This window comes from Silene latifolia, chromosome 8, assembly GCF_048544455.1.
Source record: "Silene latifolia isolate original U9 population chromosome 8, ASM4854445v1, whole genome shotgun sequence".
Taxonomy (NCBI): Eukaryota; Viridiplantae; Streptophyta; class Magnoliopsida; order Caryophyllales; family Caryophyllaceae; genus Silene; species Silene latifolia.
The window spans coordinates 75,089,287-75,109,795 of NC_133533.1; the positions used below are offsets into that span (position 1 = coordinate 75,089,287).

Here is a 20,509-nt window from a genome sequence, read left to right on the forward strand (position 1 = left end):
TGATGGACCTTACCAAGGTATGTACTTCAATGTATATTTGATAGTTTTGGCTTAAGTATAAATTTATAAAACATCAGAATATGAAGAGTTTCCTTAAAATAAACATGTCCTACTTAAAGTATTAATTAATATAAGGATGTTAATTATTTAAGATACACAAATATAATACAAGTATGATATATATTGGAAACTATTAAAAGGTAAATAAATCAAGCTAGATTTCCAAAAAAATATAATATTCCATAATTATTCCGATTTGATTTAATGCATGCATATATGCAATATATTTATATAAATATATAAGTCTCTTAAAATTGTATGCCTAAATAATATAAGTAATTTATGTTTGTAGCTAAAAGAATTGTAGTAACATTGGATATAGTAATATGATAGAAATCACTCATTTGAATAGTCAAAGTAACAATATTAGCAGCGAGCGGAGTAGTGACAGTAATAGAAGTAACAACGGGAGTATTGAGATTACCAATATTAATGCGACTGTAGTGAAAGTAACAATATTTAGGGCACTAGCAATAGAGGTTTGTCAAGGGTTTGTAAGATGACATGTCAAGGTTTGTTAACAAACCTTCTATTGCTAGACAAAGGGGATGAGGTTTGTTGATAGGAATGGTTACGAGATAGTATACGGGTTTGTTGAGTGACTTGTCCATAGATTCTGCAAGCAGTGGCCCCTACATTTGGTCTACTTCTATTACTGTGGCTTCTTAATTTACATTTAGTGTGGGAACAAATTTATTTGTGTGAGACGATCACACAATAAATTTACTTTCGCACTTAATTTATTGTGAGACGATCTCGTAATAAATTTATTTTCAGACGGTCTGACATTAGATTTAGTGGGAGACAGTCTCGTAATAAATTTATTTTGAGGACGAAGGTGCAACAATAAGCGAGTGGAGTGATGAGGGATCGTCCACGTCATATCCAACTAATCACGGGTCAATACAACAATTCCGAGACAGCCTTCAAAAGCATGCGGAATTACGTGATAATGAGATACATCACCAACTTCGAGCTGATTTGGTAAATCACATTTGGCAAAAATATGGAGGAAATGAAGACTAATTATTGATTTTATGAGGGAATTTTTATAATTATCATTAATCATAATTGCTTAGTTTATACTCCCTCCTATTCACTATATTCTTCCCTATTTCCTTATTCGGATTATTCGGGTTTTCTTCCCTATTTCCTTTTTTGGGTTGATTTGTGTGGTTCAAATTAAATTGCATGTAGGGTAGTGTGTTTTGTGTGGTCCAAATTCACTTTCTTAATTCTTGTGCAAAAAGGAAAGGGGAAGAATATAGTGAATAGGAGGGAGTATAATTTTTAATCTAATACTTAATTATGATGATGGATTTGTTTTAATGTTTAAAATTTGACAAAATGTATCCAACATATACACGAGGATAGTGAAAGTAACAGTAGCAATAACGAATGTAATAAAAGTAACAATATTAACAATAGAAGAAGTTATATGAACATTTAGCTAACCAATCGATTTAAGTAAAATATTAATAACGGGAGTAGTGAATTTGTCTCATAATTTATTTTATCGTAATTTTAATATATGTTCTAGAAAAATATATTAATAATAAATTTATATGAGTTATGCAATTTAAAATAGTTTTATTTAATTAAAATAAATTTTAATGCTAAATAAAGGTAGCTCGGGCGAAGCCGGGACACCAATACTAGTACGAACTTATTACGGAGTAACTTGTTTGAAGCCTTTTAGGCTTTAGTAATCCTTGACAACCTAATCACTTAATCAGGCTTAAACTCCCCTCTCGAAGAGTGTAATCAAATCAAATTCTTCAGTCTTTCTACTTTCTCTCGTTCAATCTAATCTCTCTCCTTTTCTTCTCCCCTTTCTCTCTCCTACAACTCTTGTTGATCATCGTCACTCTGTTAATTTCCACTGCTAATTAATCAATGGACTTGGATCCTAAACTATACGAAAACATTGTAAGTTCTTCCAATTTTTCGTTCCTTTTAGTTTAATTAACAGTCTTCTTTTTGTTTGTTTGATATATATAGCTAGAATTATGTCGCTTTTGGGGTTTATATGTGATTGTGATGTATAATTGGCGATAAAGGAAAGAGAAGAGGCCGTGTAAATAATTTTATTCCCAAACCCTAGTTTCAGCTATTATGTGAGTAAGGCCGCTTTATAGAAGCCTATTGTGAAACGGGTGTATTCCGATTTGCTTGATACCGGAACCGATTTACATAATATTAGTGTAGAACGGCCTCACATGATACATGTTGGGTACATATTAGTATGAACCTTGTTGAAAATACTAGCTGCATTGTGTTTGTGATACTTCTTATATGTAATGTACGTGTTTCCGTCTGTTTTTTTGTTTTTTTTTTAAATCGTAACTGTGTTGTGGAGAATAATAGTTGATGGCTGCTATGATCACGCCAATATTACTTGGTATAGTTATATAAATTTTGTGGAGAAGATATTTAAATTTGAGGTGAATGCTGCTTCATAGGAATCTTGATGAATTTGGGTATTATTCTGATTTTTCAGGGGATGTTATTTTTGTTGTTTAGAATGTTTATGTTCAGTTCATTCACTTTTAGGGCTATGATTTCACTCTCCAGGCTTCCCTTGGTTTTCTGAGAATTTTCCTTTTCAATTTTTTTTATCTGGTCTAGGTTCTACTATTTTTTGTATTTTGACTTACATAGAACCGTTTCCACTAATTAATTTGGAGTAGAATAAAGATTTACCTTTATTTGGTCGTCATAAAATTAGGGGATAGGAAATTTACACGTAAATAAGATTCCTTATGTTTTAGAAGAGGATTATGTTGATCAGCTCTGAAGGAAACAATGTTTTGATTAGGTCAAGCCGTAAGGCGTAAGTTTTATCTTTTTTAAATGCTCCCATACATGGTTTAATCTCTCTCCCAAGATGTATCGGTATCAGAGGTGGCCGATACGAGATATCCCTGGATGTAACGGGTAAATTGAAAATATGAAAATATCGACCAAGATGACCAGTTTATATTGTATTGGCCAACTCGACCCAATACGGTCCACGTTGTACTCGAGATGAACGAATTATAATTTGTGCCAGCCAAATTTTGTAATGAAAAGCTCTTAAAAGTTGTATCACTTGTATGGCAGTGGTCAAATCAATTATTTTAAATAGAATTAATCTAAACTATATCAAATATATGAAAAATATCCACAAAAGATTGTAAAATAAATGTCACCACGATAACCGCGACTCAGAGCGCGGCAGCCGAGTTGAGGACGATTATGTGATACCGTTACCGCGACCGCAATCATGCAAGTTCAGCTTGTCCTATAGTGACTCCTCAAACTAGCGATTGGTAATAGTATGGGGTTGAATTGGAATACTACATGCCTAAAACCTGGAATGTCTTTTGTTCATGGTAGAAAAAGGGAGACAATAAGGAGAATGAGAATGAAGTGAGTGTTAATGTCATAACACTAGCTACAACACTAGAGCTACAAAATTACTCTAACGCCTCAAAGTTTCCTGGCTATGATGTGGTTTAGACGGGGTAAGGAGTAAGATGTATGTAGCCGCCGCATTATGTTTATACAACAGAAAGGTCCGTGTTCTCACTTTCCAATTCGAGGATGGTGAAGTCTATAGTATCTCAAAGTTATTAGGATATATGGAGTGTTATCTTTTGGTAAGATGGAAGTATGTACAACATTAATGCAGCATCCATGAGTGTATTTTCCTTAGGGAGGAATATTCTGCTCATTGACGTAGGGAAGTGGGATTATCTATCATTAGGTTAGCCATTTCCTTTCTATAAGAGATGCTTGGTAGAGCTGCTTAAAACTTACTTACTTAATCACTGGCTTTTCTGAACAACTAATTACTGAGATGCTGATATTTCTGTTCTGGATTACTGTTTTTTAGTTGTCTGATAATTTATACTCCATTATGTTGACAGGTTGTTAATGACACTGACATCCACAATGTTGTGCTATCGTATCTTGTACATAATTGTTTCAAAGATACTGTGGAGTCCTTCATTAGTTGTACTAATATCAGCCAGCCAGTTGATTGTCTTGAAGATATAGATAGGAGGAGGAGTAAGTAACCACTCTCAGCCTTAACTTACCTCACTTTAATTTGTTTTGTTTATTTAGATATTTTATGCCCAATGAATAATCAAAATGAAGATGTCAATACTCAGTACATATGAAATGTTAAAAATATGAGATTTCTATTGGATAGCCTGTATCAATGAAAGATTTAAAGGTGGGCAAGTAAAGATAGGGTTGTACTACAACGTTATCTTGGTAGAGAAAAGGGAAAATAAAAGTTAAACGAAGGAGTGTTAGATATAGCAAATATTCTCTGCGAAACAAAACGAAATAGAATTGGCCTGGACCAAGCATTATTGGTTGGTAATCAGTGTCAGTGGCTGAAAATATTTATTTCAGGCATGTACTTGTCTAGATTTTTCTAATGGTGTTTTGTGTCGTCATGTTACATGATAGTATTCCATGTTTTAGAAAGCAAAATTAAACTTGACAGGCTTTAACAGAGAGTACATAAGAATTTGAAGAGTTGGTTTTATTGGGCTATTAGAACGGATGAATATATCTTCTTTTATGGTATTGGACCTCTGATTTTTTTTCTCCTTTCACTTGTTAACTCTAAAAAGCAATATTGTGCATAACTGCATGATTAGTTCCTTGTTTCCAGGGCATGGTGTTTTTCACGATGCTTAACATCTGCTGAATGGTACTCCTTAAATCAATGTTCTCAGTTCTCTTCTAACTGATTTTGTCAGGAATTATCGAGTTTGCCTTAAATGGCAACGTGCTCAGAGCTATCGAACTGACAGAACAACTGGCTCCAGACCTGCTTCAGAAAAATGATGATTTGCGCTTTGATCTCTTGGGCTTACACTTTGTTGAGCTCGTTCGCTCTAGACCAAGGTAAGCCTAAACTGATACTTCCTCCGACCCATTCATTTGTTCACCTTTTTTATTCTTTGTGAGGGGTATCTTAATCAAAGGTAAACAAACGATTGAGACGGAGGGAGTAATACATTTTAAGCTCATATGAATCCGCCATATAACATATTTCTGTGTCAGTTGTGAAGCTGTTGAATTTGCCAAGAAGCAACTGAGGCCATTTAGTGAAGTCACCGAGGCGCAAAAATTTATGGGGAAGATTGAGGTAAGCAATTGCAGCATTTTTTTACTCTATCTGTAGAATCTTCACTTATTCTTCAGCTGGGCCTCAGATTAAGTTTGATTATGGTGGCAGGATCACATGGCTTTACTTGCTTACAATGAACCAGAGAAATCACCAATGTTTCGACTCCTCGGCCTAGATTATAGACATGAAATTGCAGATAAATTAAATCGAGCTATTTTGGGTGTGTTTTCTGTTTTGTATCTTTACAATTCATAGTAGTTTATCCATTCCGCAGGTTGTTTACCCTTCTCGAAATCCTCCTAACATATTTGAAAAATGTAAATAACCTATTTGAATGCATGGATTATATTATATTTTTATTCTTCACTCCATGAAAAATGTTTAGGACTTTAGGGACACCAGGTGCATCATATCATTGCACACCTTAACCAATGAGGCGAATATTCAAGCTTTAAAAGCAGGGGCCAAGTCTTCCACATACTACTATACTAGGGAAGTAAAATATAAGAAAATTATAAATGAGTTGATGCTATTGGTTATGGTGTCTGATGACTATGGTACCTCATAGTTTCTCGTCGCAGCACCTTGATACTCTAGCATTTCTAAATATAAATTTTTCCTATGTGACGTGCAATTGTAGCTCATTTCAATAAGCCACACTACTCATCCTTGGAAAGGCTGATTCAGCAGACTACAGTTGTCAGACAGCTCCTAAATCAGGATAGTAGCAAGGTATACTTACGCTTCAACTTTCACCTGTCTATTCTGATATTCTTCTAATCTATTTCACATTCGAATAGCTCAGTCATTTACTCAGTTTTGTTCTAAGAAAGCTAATCTTATTGGCTGAAATTTTTTTTCACGCCCTCTGTTCCCTTTTATTGTTGAACTCCTTATACGTAGGTGTTTTATCTGTTTGTTTACATTTTCATCAAGAAAACAAAATCCCCTTGCTTTCGAAAAATACAACATATGTGGTGCTGCTGGGGATCACCTTAACCCAACTTATTAGTAATATACTTGCTCAAACTCTCCCAACCTCATACGTATGTGCCTCTCATATCACTACATCCAAAAGGCAAATGTAGACAATCCAATGGCACGGAAAAAGTGCTGGCCAATGGAAGTCTATACTTGCAAGGGCTTCAATCCATTGACACCGAGACGTAAATTCTAATGATGTATTTGAATGTAACTTGTGCATTGATTTTGGGTCTTGTAGGATGGCCTGCCTTTGTTTTCTTTAAAGGATTTTGTCAAGAGGTAGAAGGTGAAAAATTACTCGGCAATATCGCACCATGGCCGAGCAGGATATATGCACTTTCAAAACCAAAGCATTGTTGTGTGGTTGCGCTTGTTCAGAATTAAGGCAAAATGCCTAATTCGCTGATTCACCTCAAATGGAGTTGCCTACATTGGCTGTCCTCTAGCTGAACAGAAAAACAGCTATTTTTATTGTACATGCTGTAAATTTTGTAGAATACCTCATATTATAACTCATCAAAAATCACAAATATTAAGATTTGATGAATCGCCAATTGCTCATGGTTAGGCCACTCTTTTCGGGAAATTTCTTCTGGAAATTGATTTGTGATTACTTATTGGAGTAGCATGATCGGAATGTTGTTTTCTTAAGAGATTATAACATTTGTTGTGTTAGATGAAATATTTCCTCCTTCCAGATTTAACTAAGTGTTCGCTTGGTTCAGGAAGTTGGCCCGTGCTAAGTACGTAATAAGTACACAACCCATGTGCCAGTGTTGTGAGTGTACCATGGAGGTGATAATGTTTGTGAATTGTGTTATCCACTCAAGTGAGTAGTTGGCGAATTCCAAAGTAAAATTAAGTATTGCGGATCCAAAGTTGTTCGCTTCGACTTTATGGCCTCTGTTGGGCATCCTTTCGAGTTGGTTTGAAAGTTGTTCGCTAAGACTTACCTCGTTCATCTGAAAGGATGAAATAGGTTGGTCCTACACTAGATAACTTAGCTTGTTTTTCTCAGGCTTTTTAGAAATGAATGAATGAATTGAATGAATCAATTGAATTTGAATTGAATCAATCGAATCGAATAGGAATGGAAATTGAAGCCGAATCGAGAGCTAAACTGAATCGAATAGAGTGAATCAACTAAAATTTGATTGGGAATTTGAATTGAACTGAAATAATATTAATACTAATACTAAATATAATAATAATAATAATAATAATAATAATAATAAGGGTAAATTGATTATTACTCCCTTATATAATTCATTTTTTGATACTTACTCCCTAATATAAAGTTTTTTGAAACTTACTCCCACCAAATTTATGTACGTTCAAAAATTGCTCCCATTTTATAATTCCGGCCAAAAAAAAGAGAATATGACCTATTTACCCTTGACTTATGTTACCTGACCTATGTGAAACAATACAATTTGAAACACAAATTACACTCACATTAGAAACTTATCAAACACACTTCTCTTCCTCCTAAAACGTAAAAACCATTCATCTTCAACCTCCATTAATCTACAAATTCAACAGCAAGGGACAAGCTTTCTTCAACCCATAATCTTCAACCCATAATCCTGGATAAGTAAACCATCATAAATATCGTCATCAGTCTCATATAAATTGGTAAGTACTCAATGAATTCCCTATTTCTTTATTGATTTCGACTCTTTTAATTACATTGATTAAGTGTATTTTGATTTCGACTCTATTTAGGGATAAAGTTCGCACATTTGTTGTTAATGCCTAAATATTGCATGTTGCTTATAACCCCAAATTGGTTCATTGATTCTGCATTTTTGTTTTCTGTGCTTAATGTGAATAAGAATGACATTGTTAATACTTTCATTAAGGGTAGTTTTATGTGAATAAGATTGACATTTATGTTTCCTTTTGATTGTTAATAACTCTTGTTTATTTACAATAACTCTAGAGATGAGTTTTTTTGTTGGACTGCGCCTGCATCATGGGGGAATGTTTGAGTTTAATAAAGGGAAAACAGAATATATAGGTGGGAGGTTATATTTGGAGTTTGGAATTCCCATAGGAAGATTTACTTATGAATTTTGTATGGAGATGGGGAAAAAAGCTACTGAAGGCAAGAGTTTTATATTGTGGTATAAATTGGCTAATAAGAACCTGACAAGTGGGAAAAGGAAACTTGTAAGTGAGAAGGATGTTGAAGAATTGTTGAAGACAAGGGACAGAATTGGGATGTGTGACTTGTATGCTATTGAAGGTGAGAGTAGTGGTCCAACACCAGATTCTACCCTTAACCAGTCACTATCTACATAAAAAAAGAGGCCCAACACAAGTAGCCCAAGAACTAACAATCCAAACATTGTCCATCAACAATCAGCACCCCAACCCAGTAGCCTTGACCCACTTAATGTAATACCTCTTGCAACAATCTACCCTAGGAGAAGCCCTAGAGCACAAAACCATATTCCTATTGAAAGGCAAAGCTTAGGTAAACCTGTGAAGTTAACAGTTAGGAGGAAAGTTGACTTTGGAGGTGAGAGAACAACTGGTGTTGGATCTGGTATAGAGGTGGGTCAAAAGTGCAGATCTAAAGGGAAGTTTGTTGCTAGTGAAGAACAAGATCTGCCTGGTGCTAAATCTGCTACTGAAGGTGCTACTAAAGCTGGTGAGTATGCAATAAAAAGTAAAAAAGGGGCAGTTGGTAAGAAGAAGAAACCTACAAAGGTGGGGGGGTGAAAATGAAAATGGCAGTGAGAAGGTAAAATCTGCAAAGAAAAAAAAGATTGAAAGCAAAAAGGGGAAGGTAAAATCTGCAAAGAAAAAGGGCAGGGTTGATTCAGAGGAAGAGTTCACTGATTCTGAGGTCAGTGAAAGTGAGCTGAGTGATTTTGATGATGATAAAATTGATGAGGAGTTGTTTGGAGATGGGAAACCAAAAAACTTTGAAGAAGGTCTCTGAAACTTTGAGAAGGGAAGGGGATACATCAGAGCCTTTATTTGATGTTGATGATTTAGAGGTGTTAGTTGATGAAGATAATGAGGAGGACTCAGATGATCTCAGGTCTTTACAAGGGCCAGATGATGAGGTTGATGATAATAGTCCAACATTTAACTCATTGACTGATTTCAAAGGTCCAATTAAACTTGTAGCTGGTTTGAAGTTTGCAAGCAACAAGATTCTTAGACAAGCACTGGTTCAACACTCTATTGAGAAAGGCTATGATTTCTATTATACACATAATGGCAATAAGAGAGTGACTGCCAAGTGTAGGTTTAAGTGCAATTGTCCATGGAATAGCAAGAAATCCAAATTCATAGGACCTTGTAAGTGTCCCAAATCTGTGAAGAAGTGCCTATTCAAGTTACATGCTACCAAGTGGAAAGATTCAGAAGAAGTTTTCCAAATTAAGACTCTAATTGAAAGACACATTTGTGGAATGGCTACATACAGTAGGAAGGTAACTTCTGAATATTTAGCTGAAAGGTTTATTGAATTTTGGAGAACTAACATTGATTGGAAACTGAAAAATTTTCAAGACCATGTGTTTAAAGAGTTAAATGTACATGTTATTTATGACAAGTGTTGGCTTGCTAGAAAAAGAGCCAAGTTGATTATTTATGGCAATGGTAAGGATCAGTATGGGAGGGTGTGGGATTATGCTGCAGAAATTAGGAAGTCTAAACAGGGGTCTAGTGCATTTGTTGTGTGTGACAACATTGACAGGCCACCTCCAATTTTCAAGAGGCTATATATTTGTTTACAAGCTTGTAAAGAGGGATTTCTGAAGGGGTGTAGGCCTATCTTAGGGGTTGATGGCTGTCACTTGAGGGGTCCTTACCCTGGTATTTGTTTGGTTGCTGTTGGGAAGGATGGGAATAACAATATATTCCCTGTTGCCTGGGCAGTAGTAGAAGTGGAGAACACAGATAGTTGGAAGTGGTTCTTGGAGTTGTTGGTGTGATTTAGGCCATGATGAGGGTTGGGATTGACTTTTATGTCTGACAGACAAAAAGGATTAGTAGATGCTTTGAAGTTTGTGGTCCCAAAGGCAGAGATTAGGTTCTGTGCAAGACATATATGGGCTAACTTCAAGCTAACATGGAGTGGACAAGTATACAAGGAGGCATTCTGGACAGCAGCAAGGGCATTGACACAGGTAGTTTTTTAATGCTGTGACAATGTTTTTTCTTTTCATTTTTCACTTGTTTATACATGAAGTAAAACATGAGAATGTTTGCAGGCTGACTTTGACAAAGCAATGGAAGGTATGAAGTTCCTATCCAAAGAAGCTTATGCATATTTGAGAGCAATTCCTGCCCAACACTGGTCCATGCATGCTTTTGGGAAACAAGCCAAGTCCAACATGCTCTTGAACAACATTTGTGAGTCTTTTAATGCTGTGATCAGAGAAGCAAGGGACAAGCCAATACTTACTCATATGGAATGGATGCGCAGATATGTAATGAAGAGAATGTATGAGAAAAGGGAGGGGGTGAAGAAATATAATGAAGAGTACATGCCTTATGTGGATAAAAGTCTAAAGTGGGCTATCGATGAATCTAGGTTTTGCAAGTTCATAGGTTCCAGTCTCAATGTCTATGAGGTTGACTTTCATGGGGAACAAGTGGTTGTCAACATTGAAGCAAGAACATGTGACTGCAATCACTGGCAGCTTACTGGGTATGCCATGTGTACATGCAGCTGGTTTTATTTTGAAACATAGAGGTACTGTGGCTGCCTATGTGGATGAGGTATATAGTAAGGCCAAATATGTCCTTGCATATGAACCAGTTGTGGCTCCAATTCCTGGGCAGAAATTATGGGAGAAGACAGGACTTCCAGAACCATTACCACCTGCTGAAAGAGTGATGCCAGGAAGGCCTAAATCCAAGAAGAGGAGGAAAGAGCCAGGTGAAGATGATGGTAAAGGTAAGGGAGTTAAGAGGGCTAAGAAGAGCAACAAATGTAGCAACTGTAGGGAGCTTGGCCACTACAAAAGAACTTGCAAGAACCCCACAGTGGCCCCCCACACCAAAGAGTAAAGGAGGCAGACCTCAAAAAAGCACTGCTTGGGCTAAGGAGGCAAGACAGATTGCTGAAAAGAGAAAGGCTACAAAAGAAGGCTATTTGAGATGCACTGGCAGCACTTCAAACATCCAACATTCAGCTGTAACAACAGATGGACAAGCAAATGGGACTCAACAGTCAGTGGTTCGAGACCATGAACTGTTTAATTAGTTATGTAGTCCTTACCTGAACAATTTCTGAAATGTGTGAACAATTTCTGACTTATTTTGGTTTTTGGATGTATTTCTTTTTTCACCCACAATTTCAGAATAATGTTATGTAATGAAGGAGACAATTTGTGATCTATTTTGGATTTGGATGTAATTCCTTCAACAATTTCAGAAATCTTATATGTATTGAAGGAGAAAATTAGGTGTCATTACAAAGCTCTCTTACATAAAGTACTTTCATTGCTTCATTTTCATTCAACTGTTACATACCCCCAACAAACAAAAGTACATTACATAGCTTTCATAACAATGAATGATAGACAAGCTATTATGAATATCAAAGCTATTTTGCCTACAGTTACATAACTCTTGTTATACAATGATCGATTAACAAATTGGTTAACAACAACATCTTCATTTGCTCTCATCTTTATCTTCTCAAGCTCATACATATGTTTTTTCCTCTCTTGTTTGAGCCACTCCACTTCTTCAGTCAACATTTGAACATCACACTTTAAATGCTTATTCTCCAATTTCAGCTCATTTATAGCATCTCGCTGCCATTCAGTTTGTGGTTTGTCATACCATCGAAAGAATTTGCAGCCACGAAACCCACTGTTTGGGTTATAAAACTTGCAAGCCTCAAACCTTCTTCCAGGATTTGTAGGCGTCCAAGACTTCATAATAGCAACAGGGATGCCACAAAAACACTTTTGTGTTTCCTCACAACTACAGTAGGAACTCGACATTGCCCTACAAAAATCAAAAATAAACCCTAATTGAATCTGGGTTTATAAAAGAAAAAAAATCGAACAATTTAACAATTTGGGTTTATAATGAGAACAAAGTAAAGATAGAGCATACCTTTCAATTGAATAGTTGAAGATGAGAAGTGGAGAGAGAGAGAGAGATGAGTGAGCCAAATTGAATTCAAAAGGGAATGAAGAAGTCTGGGTTGTAATAAATAGAAGGGTGTAAAATTGGTCTCTTGATGAGGGTAAGGGCAAAATTGTCATAAGAAACAATAATCAGAGCATATTTTCAAATTTTGACGGAATATTCTCTTTTTTTTTTGCCGGAATTATAAAATGGGAGCAATTTTTGAACGTACATAAATTTGGTGGGAGTAAGTTTCAAAAAAAATTTATATTAGGGAGTAATTATCAAAAAATGAATTATATAAGGGAGTAATAATCAATTTACCCTAATAATAATAATAATAATATTACTATTAATATTATTATTATTATTATTATTATAGTTATTTTTTTTTATTTTTTTTTTATAGAAGGATGCGCGCAGCTATCATTAAATGAAAAACAAAAGTTTACATGAAATTGGTGGGGAGCCGAGAAACAAGCTGGGCTCCCACACCCTTAGCAACAGCAAATTTAAGCCTAGTAAAAATGTAAGCGGCCACCCGAGCCCCCGCATCCTGAGATACCGAGAATTTCTTGATCCGCTTGAGCAAGGCAACAGCATCCGAACCCAACTGCCACGCACAAATCCCCATACTTAGCACACTTACGCTGAGCAGCATCAGCAACAACCCGGCCAGACACAAAATTCGTCATCCCAGTCTGAGTCAAAGGAGAAGACCCGGTCAAGTCAACGCACACATCACGCCCCCTGTCCCAAGAATAAAGCAGCAAATCCGCAGGACGAAGAGAACCTCCATGCCCGCCAACCAAACCAACATCAACCTCCTTTCCCGCAGAAATACCAGATCTATAGCAGATGTCGAAAAGAGTGTCACAGACGAGGTTATGCCGATGTTTAACGCCCACGACCAGACAAGAAAAACAGCGTGGTCCCCAAAAAAATATCATCAGCAAAAACCCGAGAGCAAGCTGGACAGGGCCTAGAGACCGTGAATAACATAACACCCAGACGATACCCAAGCACACTACGGTACGTCCTCCCGTTCATAGTCTGACCCAACCCCAAGATAGGAACCGCACGCAACCAATCAGAGGAGTGAGAACCCTGCTGAGACTGCCACAAAGCAAGCTGGCGATGTGTCAAAGAGAAAACAGACTACGAGGCAAAGAAAGAAATCGTCGCGAAATAAATGTCCGCAATTTCTTCATAAGTTTGGGGCGCAATTTTACTAGGGTTGCCTAAGATACGAGCACGTAGTCGCGGTAAAACCTCGCGCGGCATCATCAAAAGTAGGGCGGCTACAATACCGAGAGGGTCCGAGGAGCTTAGCTCGCAAATCGCCAGACTGCAAACGGGACGTAATAAAAGCATAATGTAAAACATCCCCCGCCGCATAGACACCAAGACCACCAAGATGAAAAGGGAAAGTAGCAAGGCGCCACTGCCAATCCCCAAAACCCGGGCGACGCGGTGACGATACGTTCAAGCCGGAACGAAGAGCAAAGATCAAAAGGAAGATGGACGGACCCAAAAACACTAAGGGAGCAAGTACGAAGGGAGAAATAGAGCTTAGAAATACCAGTACAAGCTCGAAGTAGAAGCAACTCACATTGCGGGTCCTCAATCCTCGCAACCAAGTCCATTAGCTCAATGGTCTTAGTTACTCTCCTCGCCACAATCTCACTGCCAAAACCAGGGCAAGTACTGACAGGTCCACCCAAAACTGTAACACCCTTCACGGGCCGAGCAATGGAGGGGGGAAAACCCCCAGGGAGCCGACTCTGAGGATCCTCAACAGGCCAAAAGACCTCAGTCTTGGAGACATTAGGGTGTAGTCCAAAACGGGGGCCATCCGCCATAATCAAATCCAAGACCTTCCCCACCTCCAAAGTATCCCCCACAATGGATATTATTAAGAAGAAGAAGAAGAAGAAGAAGAAGAAGAAACATTAATAATAATAATAATAATAATATAAATACTATTAATTATACTAATTTGAGTGATTAACTTATTAACTAGGTAGCCACCATGAACCACAGTTCACCATCAATCTAATTAGGTGAAATAATGGAGCACCGATTTGCTAGATTGATGTTCAAAGTCTAGCCGTTTATCATCCTAATTTGACTGATTAGGTAGCCACCACGAAACACCAACAATCCTAATTTTACTAATTAGATAAATAAAAATCGTCAGACCCTAATTTCATCTTTAACAAATATATAAAATTTGGTTGATTAATTAAAACTTAACAAATAATATTAATAATTGATAACAAGTAAATTAATTTATTATTTGATAAATTAGAATCCATTTTGTAAGTTTTAAGTCATTTGAGCAATTAACTTAAGTTTTAGGGAAAAATATTGATTTAAGAGTTCACTTAGTTCTGTTTTAGGTGAAAAGGGTACAAAACAAAACGTTATGAAAAAGTGTATGTGAAAGAGTAAAGTTCGATGAAAAAATAATTAGGTATTAATAATAGTAATATTAAAACTAACAATGTTAATAATAATATTATTATTAATTAATATTCATATTCATATTCATATTAATAATAATAATAGTAATAGTATTAATTATATTAATATGAATATTATTGATTTTAATAACCATAATATTCATAATAATAACAATAATGAGAATGATTAATTAATAATAAATTAATGATACTAATAATAATAATAATAATAATAATAATAATAATAATAATAATAATAATAATAATAATAATAATAATAATAATAATAATAATAATAATAATAACAACAACAACAACAACAACTAACAAATAACAAATAAGAAATAATAAATAATAAATAATAATAATAATAATAATAATATTAATATTAATAATATTAATAAAAACTATTAAGTTTAAGATTCGCAAAATTGAAATTGGCTGAATTTAGTGGAGTGAATCAAGTGAGTGAATGAATGAATGGAGCCGATTTAGAAATCGAATCGAATAGAATGAAGAGCCGAGCTGAAATCGAATCGAACAGAGAATCGAATCAATTGAATTGAATAGAGTGAAATGAATCGAATCGAGTTGAAAATAAGCCAGAAAGAACAGGGCCTTAGTTTTCTTATCTTATCAAAAAAAAAATGAAGAGATTGAAATTACTTTAAAACTTCTTGTGAATAATGAAGCAAAATCTAGTTGAAATAAAAGCCTAATTTGGTACAAACGATAGAAATTTTCTTCTTTTAATATATAACACATTTGGAATGAAAATGACAGTCCGTCCTATTTAACATATTTTTTACGTTTCCTTAAAATATTTCTCACAAAAAATAAAAACGTAAGAACAAGTTGAATGAGAGGGAGTATCGTCATATTTCCCCCTCCATGTTCCATCCCTCTTCCTTCTTTTCTTTTCACGCAAAAGTGATTATTGAACCCCTTAACTTTGACTAATCGTGAAATTAAATACCTTAAATTTAAATTGGAGTGATTAAGCATAAGCTGTACAAAAAGTGAAATCTCCTTGCCAAAATCTCCCAGAAGATTGTATTAATCAAAACTAGTTTTTAACCGGTGCAAAATTGCACGGATATGTAATTTAATATTGTAGATTAACAAGATTTATAAAAAAACATAATTACATTTTCTATGTAGATTTGAATTATAAATTACATTTGTAATTATCAAACGGGAGTAAAAATACATGATGTCTTAGGTTTATTGTCCGAGTACTGATTAAATTATGATTTGTCCTCTTGATAGTTAAAGTATGAATACCTACTTAACATAGTAATCGAGAGACTGAGTAAAAGCCGAGAAATAAAATGAAAGGAGAATTTTTTATGAAGATTAACATCTTCTAATGAAATTATGTGAATATGCATGAAAATTAATTAGTGATTTTGTTTATTAAAAGATTTATAATTGACAAAGTTAAACAACAAAGCATGTAATTGTTAATATTTAACCAAACTGAATCTATTTTTTCCTGGGTCTTGACTCGTGAAGCTTGATATGTCGATTAACTCGAAGTAACCCATTAACTTAGATCGAAATCTGATCCACTATGTGACAATATCTGACCGGTTAAATATAAGTATATCTTAATATTAAATATAGTATAAGTCACAACTATTATTAAAGTATTAATAGGAAATTATTTTTTTCATAAAAATATCTTCCCTGTTTAAAAATGGGATTTTGTTTTTACAGTAAAAATAAAATGGCAAAATAAAGCACCATAAACTTAATTAACTTGTTTATTGACTGTAACCAGTCCCCGTCATGTAATTCATATTACAATTTTGCCTCAAGTTATAGAGTTCCCAAATTTTGAGTTTTGACCCAACCCAAATCGTTTATATTTGAGTATAAATAAACTGATTAATTATTTATATTTGTGTTTACATTTTTTAAGTTCATAATGTAGACCTATAAAAAATTGACTTGACCTTATTAACCTGACATGTTATTTCCAAGTTCAAAACCCGTAAACCTTGACTCACAACTCGGCAAGAACGTAAAATAATTCGTTATTTTAGAGTCGAAACACTATCCAACCCGACCTACTCGGCCCGATACGTCATTAATAAGTTGATGTTCAATATGTATAAAAAATATATTAATTTTAATACTTTAAATTTAACAACAATTTATATAACTTTGATATAATTTGATGATAAAATAGCTATTTAAAATATATATATATATAATTCACTTGAAAAACTCAAAACGAATCATTCTCATTTTAAATCAAACTATTATGTAACACTAACTTTTTTATTGTTTTTGTAGGGATTTGTCGGTCTTTAAAACAATTTTAATGGACAAATCTCCAAGACCATATGCCTGTTAGAAATCAGAATTAAACATAAATAAAAGAGTAATCGAATTACCTCGCAGCGGAATTAATCCGTGAGCAAATAATATCAAGCAAATAAGAAAAATAAGAACCGGGTCATAATAACCCAACTACTACAAATAATCATGAGCACCCCAATTGTAGTGCCTCCACTAGTATCCACACGTATGAATAGGAGATACGATTTGTATGCTAATACAAGAGTAGGGTTTTATTATTCTCACAGAGGAATCGGATGGGGGAAACTGACTCCCATATATCTCTATATATAGGAAAGCAAAGACTCAGTTTCCTAATCAAACCCTAACTTTAATCGCAGCTGGGCCTAATCTAATTAGAGCCCTATTTCCACATTTCAGTCTGACTGTAAAAGGAAACACCGTATTCATCTTGTGTGTGACCCAATGGGCCCGTTTAATTCTACACGAGTCCTTAAACTCATTTAAGACTCGGTCCAGCAAAACGTTACGGTTAAATAGAATATAAACCAGGTTACCTTAATTGGACTCCGGACATAAATCCTACAGTCTCCCACTTGTACTATGTCCAATTAAACATGTCTCTTTGCTTCTATTGTTCCAATCAAGACTAAGGTAGGAAAGTGTCAACCTTATATGTCTTAATCATTTTTCTCGAATCTCTGAGTTGAATTGTTGAAGCAGTTGACTGACAATCACCTCGTCTGAGCGCGGCCACGCATTTTACAATTCACACTCTTCGAGAGGCCAGAAACAATAAACTTCCTTCAGTAAGGAAGGAACAAATCCCATGTTGTTTAACCACATCCTATCACATGATCCATAATAAGTCCAAGCATTGTCGTTATAGCCACCAGTAACGGCTGACATTTGACAATGTCAAAACAAACTACTTAGCATGTACAGAATAGTGAAAAACTCAGGTCTAAAGACTATATATTCACTACTAACTAGTGATAAGAAACTTTACTGACACTAAGCGAATCCTTAGTAAAGTTCTTAACGGGTCTGTCTAATACATGTTCTCTAACATGTACCCATATGCATGGTTTGATAACCCAATATCATGACTTAAGAAACTTAGTCATCAACCAGCTCATATACTAATCATTTTTAGGCATTCAAGTGTTCCAATTTAATGCCCTGATTAGAGACTATAATAGAAAACATCATCCAAGTAGAGTCCCAAAACTAAGTCATGTACTTAGTGATCTATTTAATCAATGTTGACTATTGTGGAACAAACATTCAATTAAACAATATAATGAATAAAATCAAATAACAATTTTATTGAATAAATGAAGTAAATGTTACATATAACTAATTAAACATGTCAAATAAACTCCCACTAAAACAAAGATTTCATAATAGGACTAAGACCACTCGCTAATGCATCTTAGACCAATGGCAACTCTATGACGCTCATGCTTAGACTGCGGGAGAGGCTTTGTTAAGGGATCTGCAACATTTGCATCAGTCGGTACTCTGCATATCTTAAGATCACCTCTATCAATGATCTCTCTGATAAGGTGATATCTTCTCTCTATGTGTTTGGATTTTTGATGTGACCTCGGTTCCTTAGCTTGTGCAATAGCACCATTATTATCACAATAAACATTTATGGGGCTAGAAATGCTAGGAATCACTCCAAGTTCACAAACAAATTTTCGAATCCAAACAGCTTCCTTTGTTGCTTCTGAAGCAGCAATATACTCAGCCTCTGTTGTAGAATCAGCCACAGTATCCTGCTTGGAACTCTTCCAGCTAATAGCTCCACCACTTAGCAAGAATACATATCCAGACTGAGATCGAGAATCATCTCTATCAGTCTGAAAACTAGCATCGGTGTAACCGCTTACAACGAGCTTTTTATCCCCACCAAATACCAAGAACATATCCTTAGTTCTCTTAAGATACTTTAGGATATTTTTGGCAGCTGTCCAGTGACCTTCACCGGGATTAGATTGGTAACTACTCGTCATACTCAGTGCACAAGCTACATCAGGACGAGTGCATAACATGGCATACATGATAGAACCTATGGCAGAAGCATAAGGAATCTTACTCATGCGCTCTTGCTCATCAGGTGTCGAAGGACACTGAGTCTTGCTAAGAGTAATGCCATCAGACATAGGCAAGAAACCTTTCTTGGAATCAATCATATTGAAACGTCGAATCACCTTATCTACATAAGTGCTTTGACTCAGACCAATAAGTCTGTTAGGTCTATCTCTATAGATCCTAATACCCAAGATGTAAGCTGCATCACCCATATCCTTCATGGAAAAACAATTTCTAAACCAATCTTTAACGGACTGTAGCATTGGAATGTCATTTCCCATAAGGAGAATGTCATCGACATAAAGAACCAGAAATGCAACTGCACTCCCACTATTCTTCTTGTACACACAAGGTTCTTCTTCGTTTCTAAAGAAACCAAACTCTTTGATTGCCTGATTAAAACGAAGATTCCAACTCCGAGATGCTTGCTTCAATCCATAAATGGATCGTTGAAGCTTGCAAAACTTCCCAGCATGTGTTGTGAAACCTTCAGGTTGTGTCATGTACACATCCTCTTGCAAATTTCCATTAAGGAAAGCTGTTTTCACATCCATTTGCCAAATTTCATAATCATGAAATGCATCAACTGCTAGGAGAATCCGAATAGATTTAAGCATCGCTACTAGAGAATAGGTTTCATCAAAGTCAATACCATGAATTTGCTTGAAACCTTTAGCTACCAGTCGCGCCTTATATATATCTACATTTTCATCCATGTCAATCTTCTTCTTAAAGACCCATTTACACTCAATGGTTTTAACACCATCAGGTGGGTCAACCAAAGTCCATACTTGGTTATGGTACATGGATTCCATTTCGGTTTTCATGGCCTCAAGCCATTTTTCGGAGTCAGAGCCCATCATTGCTTCTTTATATGACCTTAGCTCATCATTCTCTGCCAAAAGTAGATCACGATGCTCAGTCACTAAGAATCCATATCGTACGGGATCCTTACCAAAATTAGATCTTTCAGATCTACGTAGGACGGGTTCCACAGGAGTAGAAACTACAACTTTTTGTAAAACTAAACGTTGTTCCTCCTCATTAGGTGGAGGAATTTTCTGTGTCTCTCGAATCTATTCGAGATCAACTCTACTCCCACTGGTTCCTTTGGAAAAAAATTCTTTTTCCAAAAAGACACCATACCGAGCTACAAACACTTTGCCCTCAGATGGGTTGTAGAAATAGTATCCTTTAGTCTCCTTAGGATACCCTACAAATAAGCATTTGTCGGATTTGATGCCAAGTTTTTCAGGAATTAACTTCCTTACAAAAGCCTCGCAACCCCAAAGACATCTTAAGAACATTTCCAGTCCATATCTCATATGGCGTCTTTTCTACCAACTTTGAT

The 20,509-nt window shown here is 35.5% G+C and overlaps 4 protein-coding genes across 4 annotated transcripts; 3 read left to right on the top strand and 1 right to left on the bottom strand.

Annotated features, from left to right (window-relative positions):
- Window positions 1-1,767: 1,767 nt before the first annotated feature.
- LOC141596973 (uncharacterized) lies at window positions 1,768-6,860 on the top strand. The gene is made up of 7 exons (XM_074417258.1): window positions 1,768-1,989; window positions 3,972-4,113; window positions 4,821-4,968; window positions 5,128-5,212; window positions 5,303-5,414; window positions 5,835-5,926; window positions 6,417-6,860. The coding sequence occupies exons 1-7, from the start codon at window positions 1,957-1,959 to the stop codon at window positions 6,459-6,461; spliced, it is 657 nt and encodes a 218-aa protein (XP_074273359.1). The 5' UTR covers window positions 1,768-1,956; the 3' UTR covers window positions 6,462-6,860.
- A 2,233-nt stretch (window positions 6,861-9,093) lies between these two features.
- On the top strand, window positions 9,094-10,131 carry LOC141595375 (uncharacterized). Its single transcript, XM_074415339.1, has one exon. The coding sequence runs from the start codon at window positions 9,094-9,096 to the stop codon at window positions 10,129-10,131; it is 1,038 nt and encodes a 345-aa protein (XP_074271440.1).
- A 33-nt stretch (window positions 10,132-10,164) lies between these two features.
- On the top strand, window positions 10,165-11,408 carry LOC141595376 (uncharacterized). The gene is made up of 4 exons (XM_074415340.1): window positions 10,165-10,326; window positions 10,411-10,850; window positions 10,894-11,099; window positions 11,149-11,408. Exons 1-4 carry the CDS (start codon window positions 10,165-10,167, stop codon window positions 11,406-11,408), a joined length of 1,068 nt encoding a protein of 355 aa, XP_074271441.1.
- Window positions 11,409-11,697: 289 nt separating this feature from the next.
- LOC141595377 (uncharacterized) lies at window positions 11,698-12,156 on the bottom strand. Its single transcript, XM_074415342.1, has one exon. The coding sequence runs from the start codon at window positions 12,154-12,156 to the stop codon at window positions 11,698-11,700; it is 459 nt and encodes a 152-aa protein (XP_074271443.1).
- Window positions 12,157-20,509: the final 8,353 nt, after the last annotated feature.

What these genes read in the sequence shown, in the direction of transcription:
- LOC141596973 (XM_074417258.1), top strand. Translation starts at nt 1,957, where the DNA reads ATGGACTTGGATCCTAAACTATACGAAAACATT. An exon ending in CTCGTTCGCTCTAGACCAAG is followed by an intron (nt 4,969 to 5,127) that starts GTAAGCCTAAAC and finishes TTTCTGTGTCAG; the next exon opens with TTGTGAAGCTGTTGAATTTG. An exon ending in ATTAAATCGAGCTATTTTGG is followed by an intron (nt 5,415 to 5,834) that starts GTGTGTTTTCTG and finishes GTGCAATTGTAG; the next exon opens with CTCATTTCAATAAGCCACAC.
- LOC141595375 (XM_074415339.1), top strand. Translation starts at nt 9,094, where the DNA reads ATGGGAAACCAAAAAACTTTGAAGAAGGTCTCTGAAACTTTGAGAAGG.
- LOC141595376 (XM_074415340.1), top strand. Translation starts at nt 10,165, where the DNA reads ATGTCTGACAGACAAAAAGGATTAGTAGATGCTTTGAAGTTTGTGGTC. An exon ending in CAGCAAGGGCATTGACACAG is followed by an intron (nt 10,327 to 10,410) that starts GTAGTTTTTTAA and finishes GAATGTTTGCAG; the next exon opens with GCTGACTTTGACAAAGCAAT. An exon ending in AGGTGAAGATGATGGTAAAG is followed by an intron (nt 11,100 to 11,148) that starts GTAAGGGAGTTA and finishes TAGCAACTGTAG; the next exon opens with GGAGCTTGGCCACTACAAAA.
- LOC141595377 (XM_074415342.1), bottom strand. Translation starts at nt 12,156, where the DNA reads ATGTCGAGTTCCTACTGTAGTTGTGAGGAAACACAAAAGTGTTTTTGT.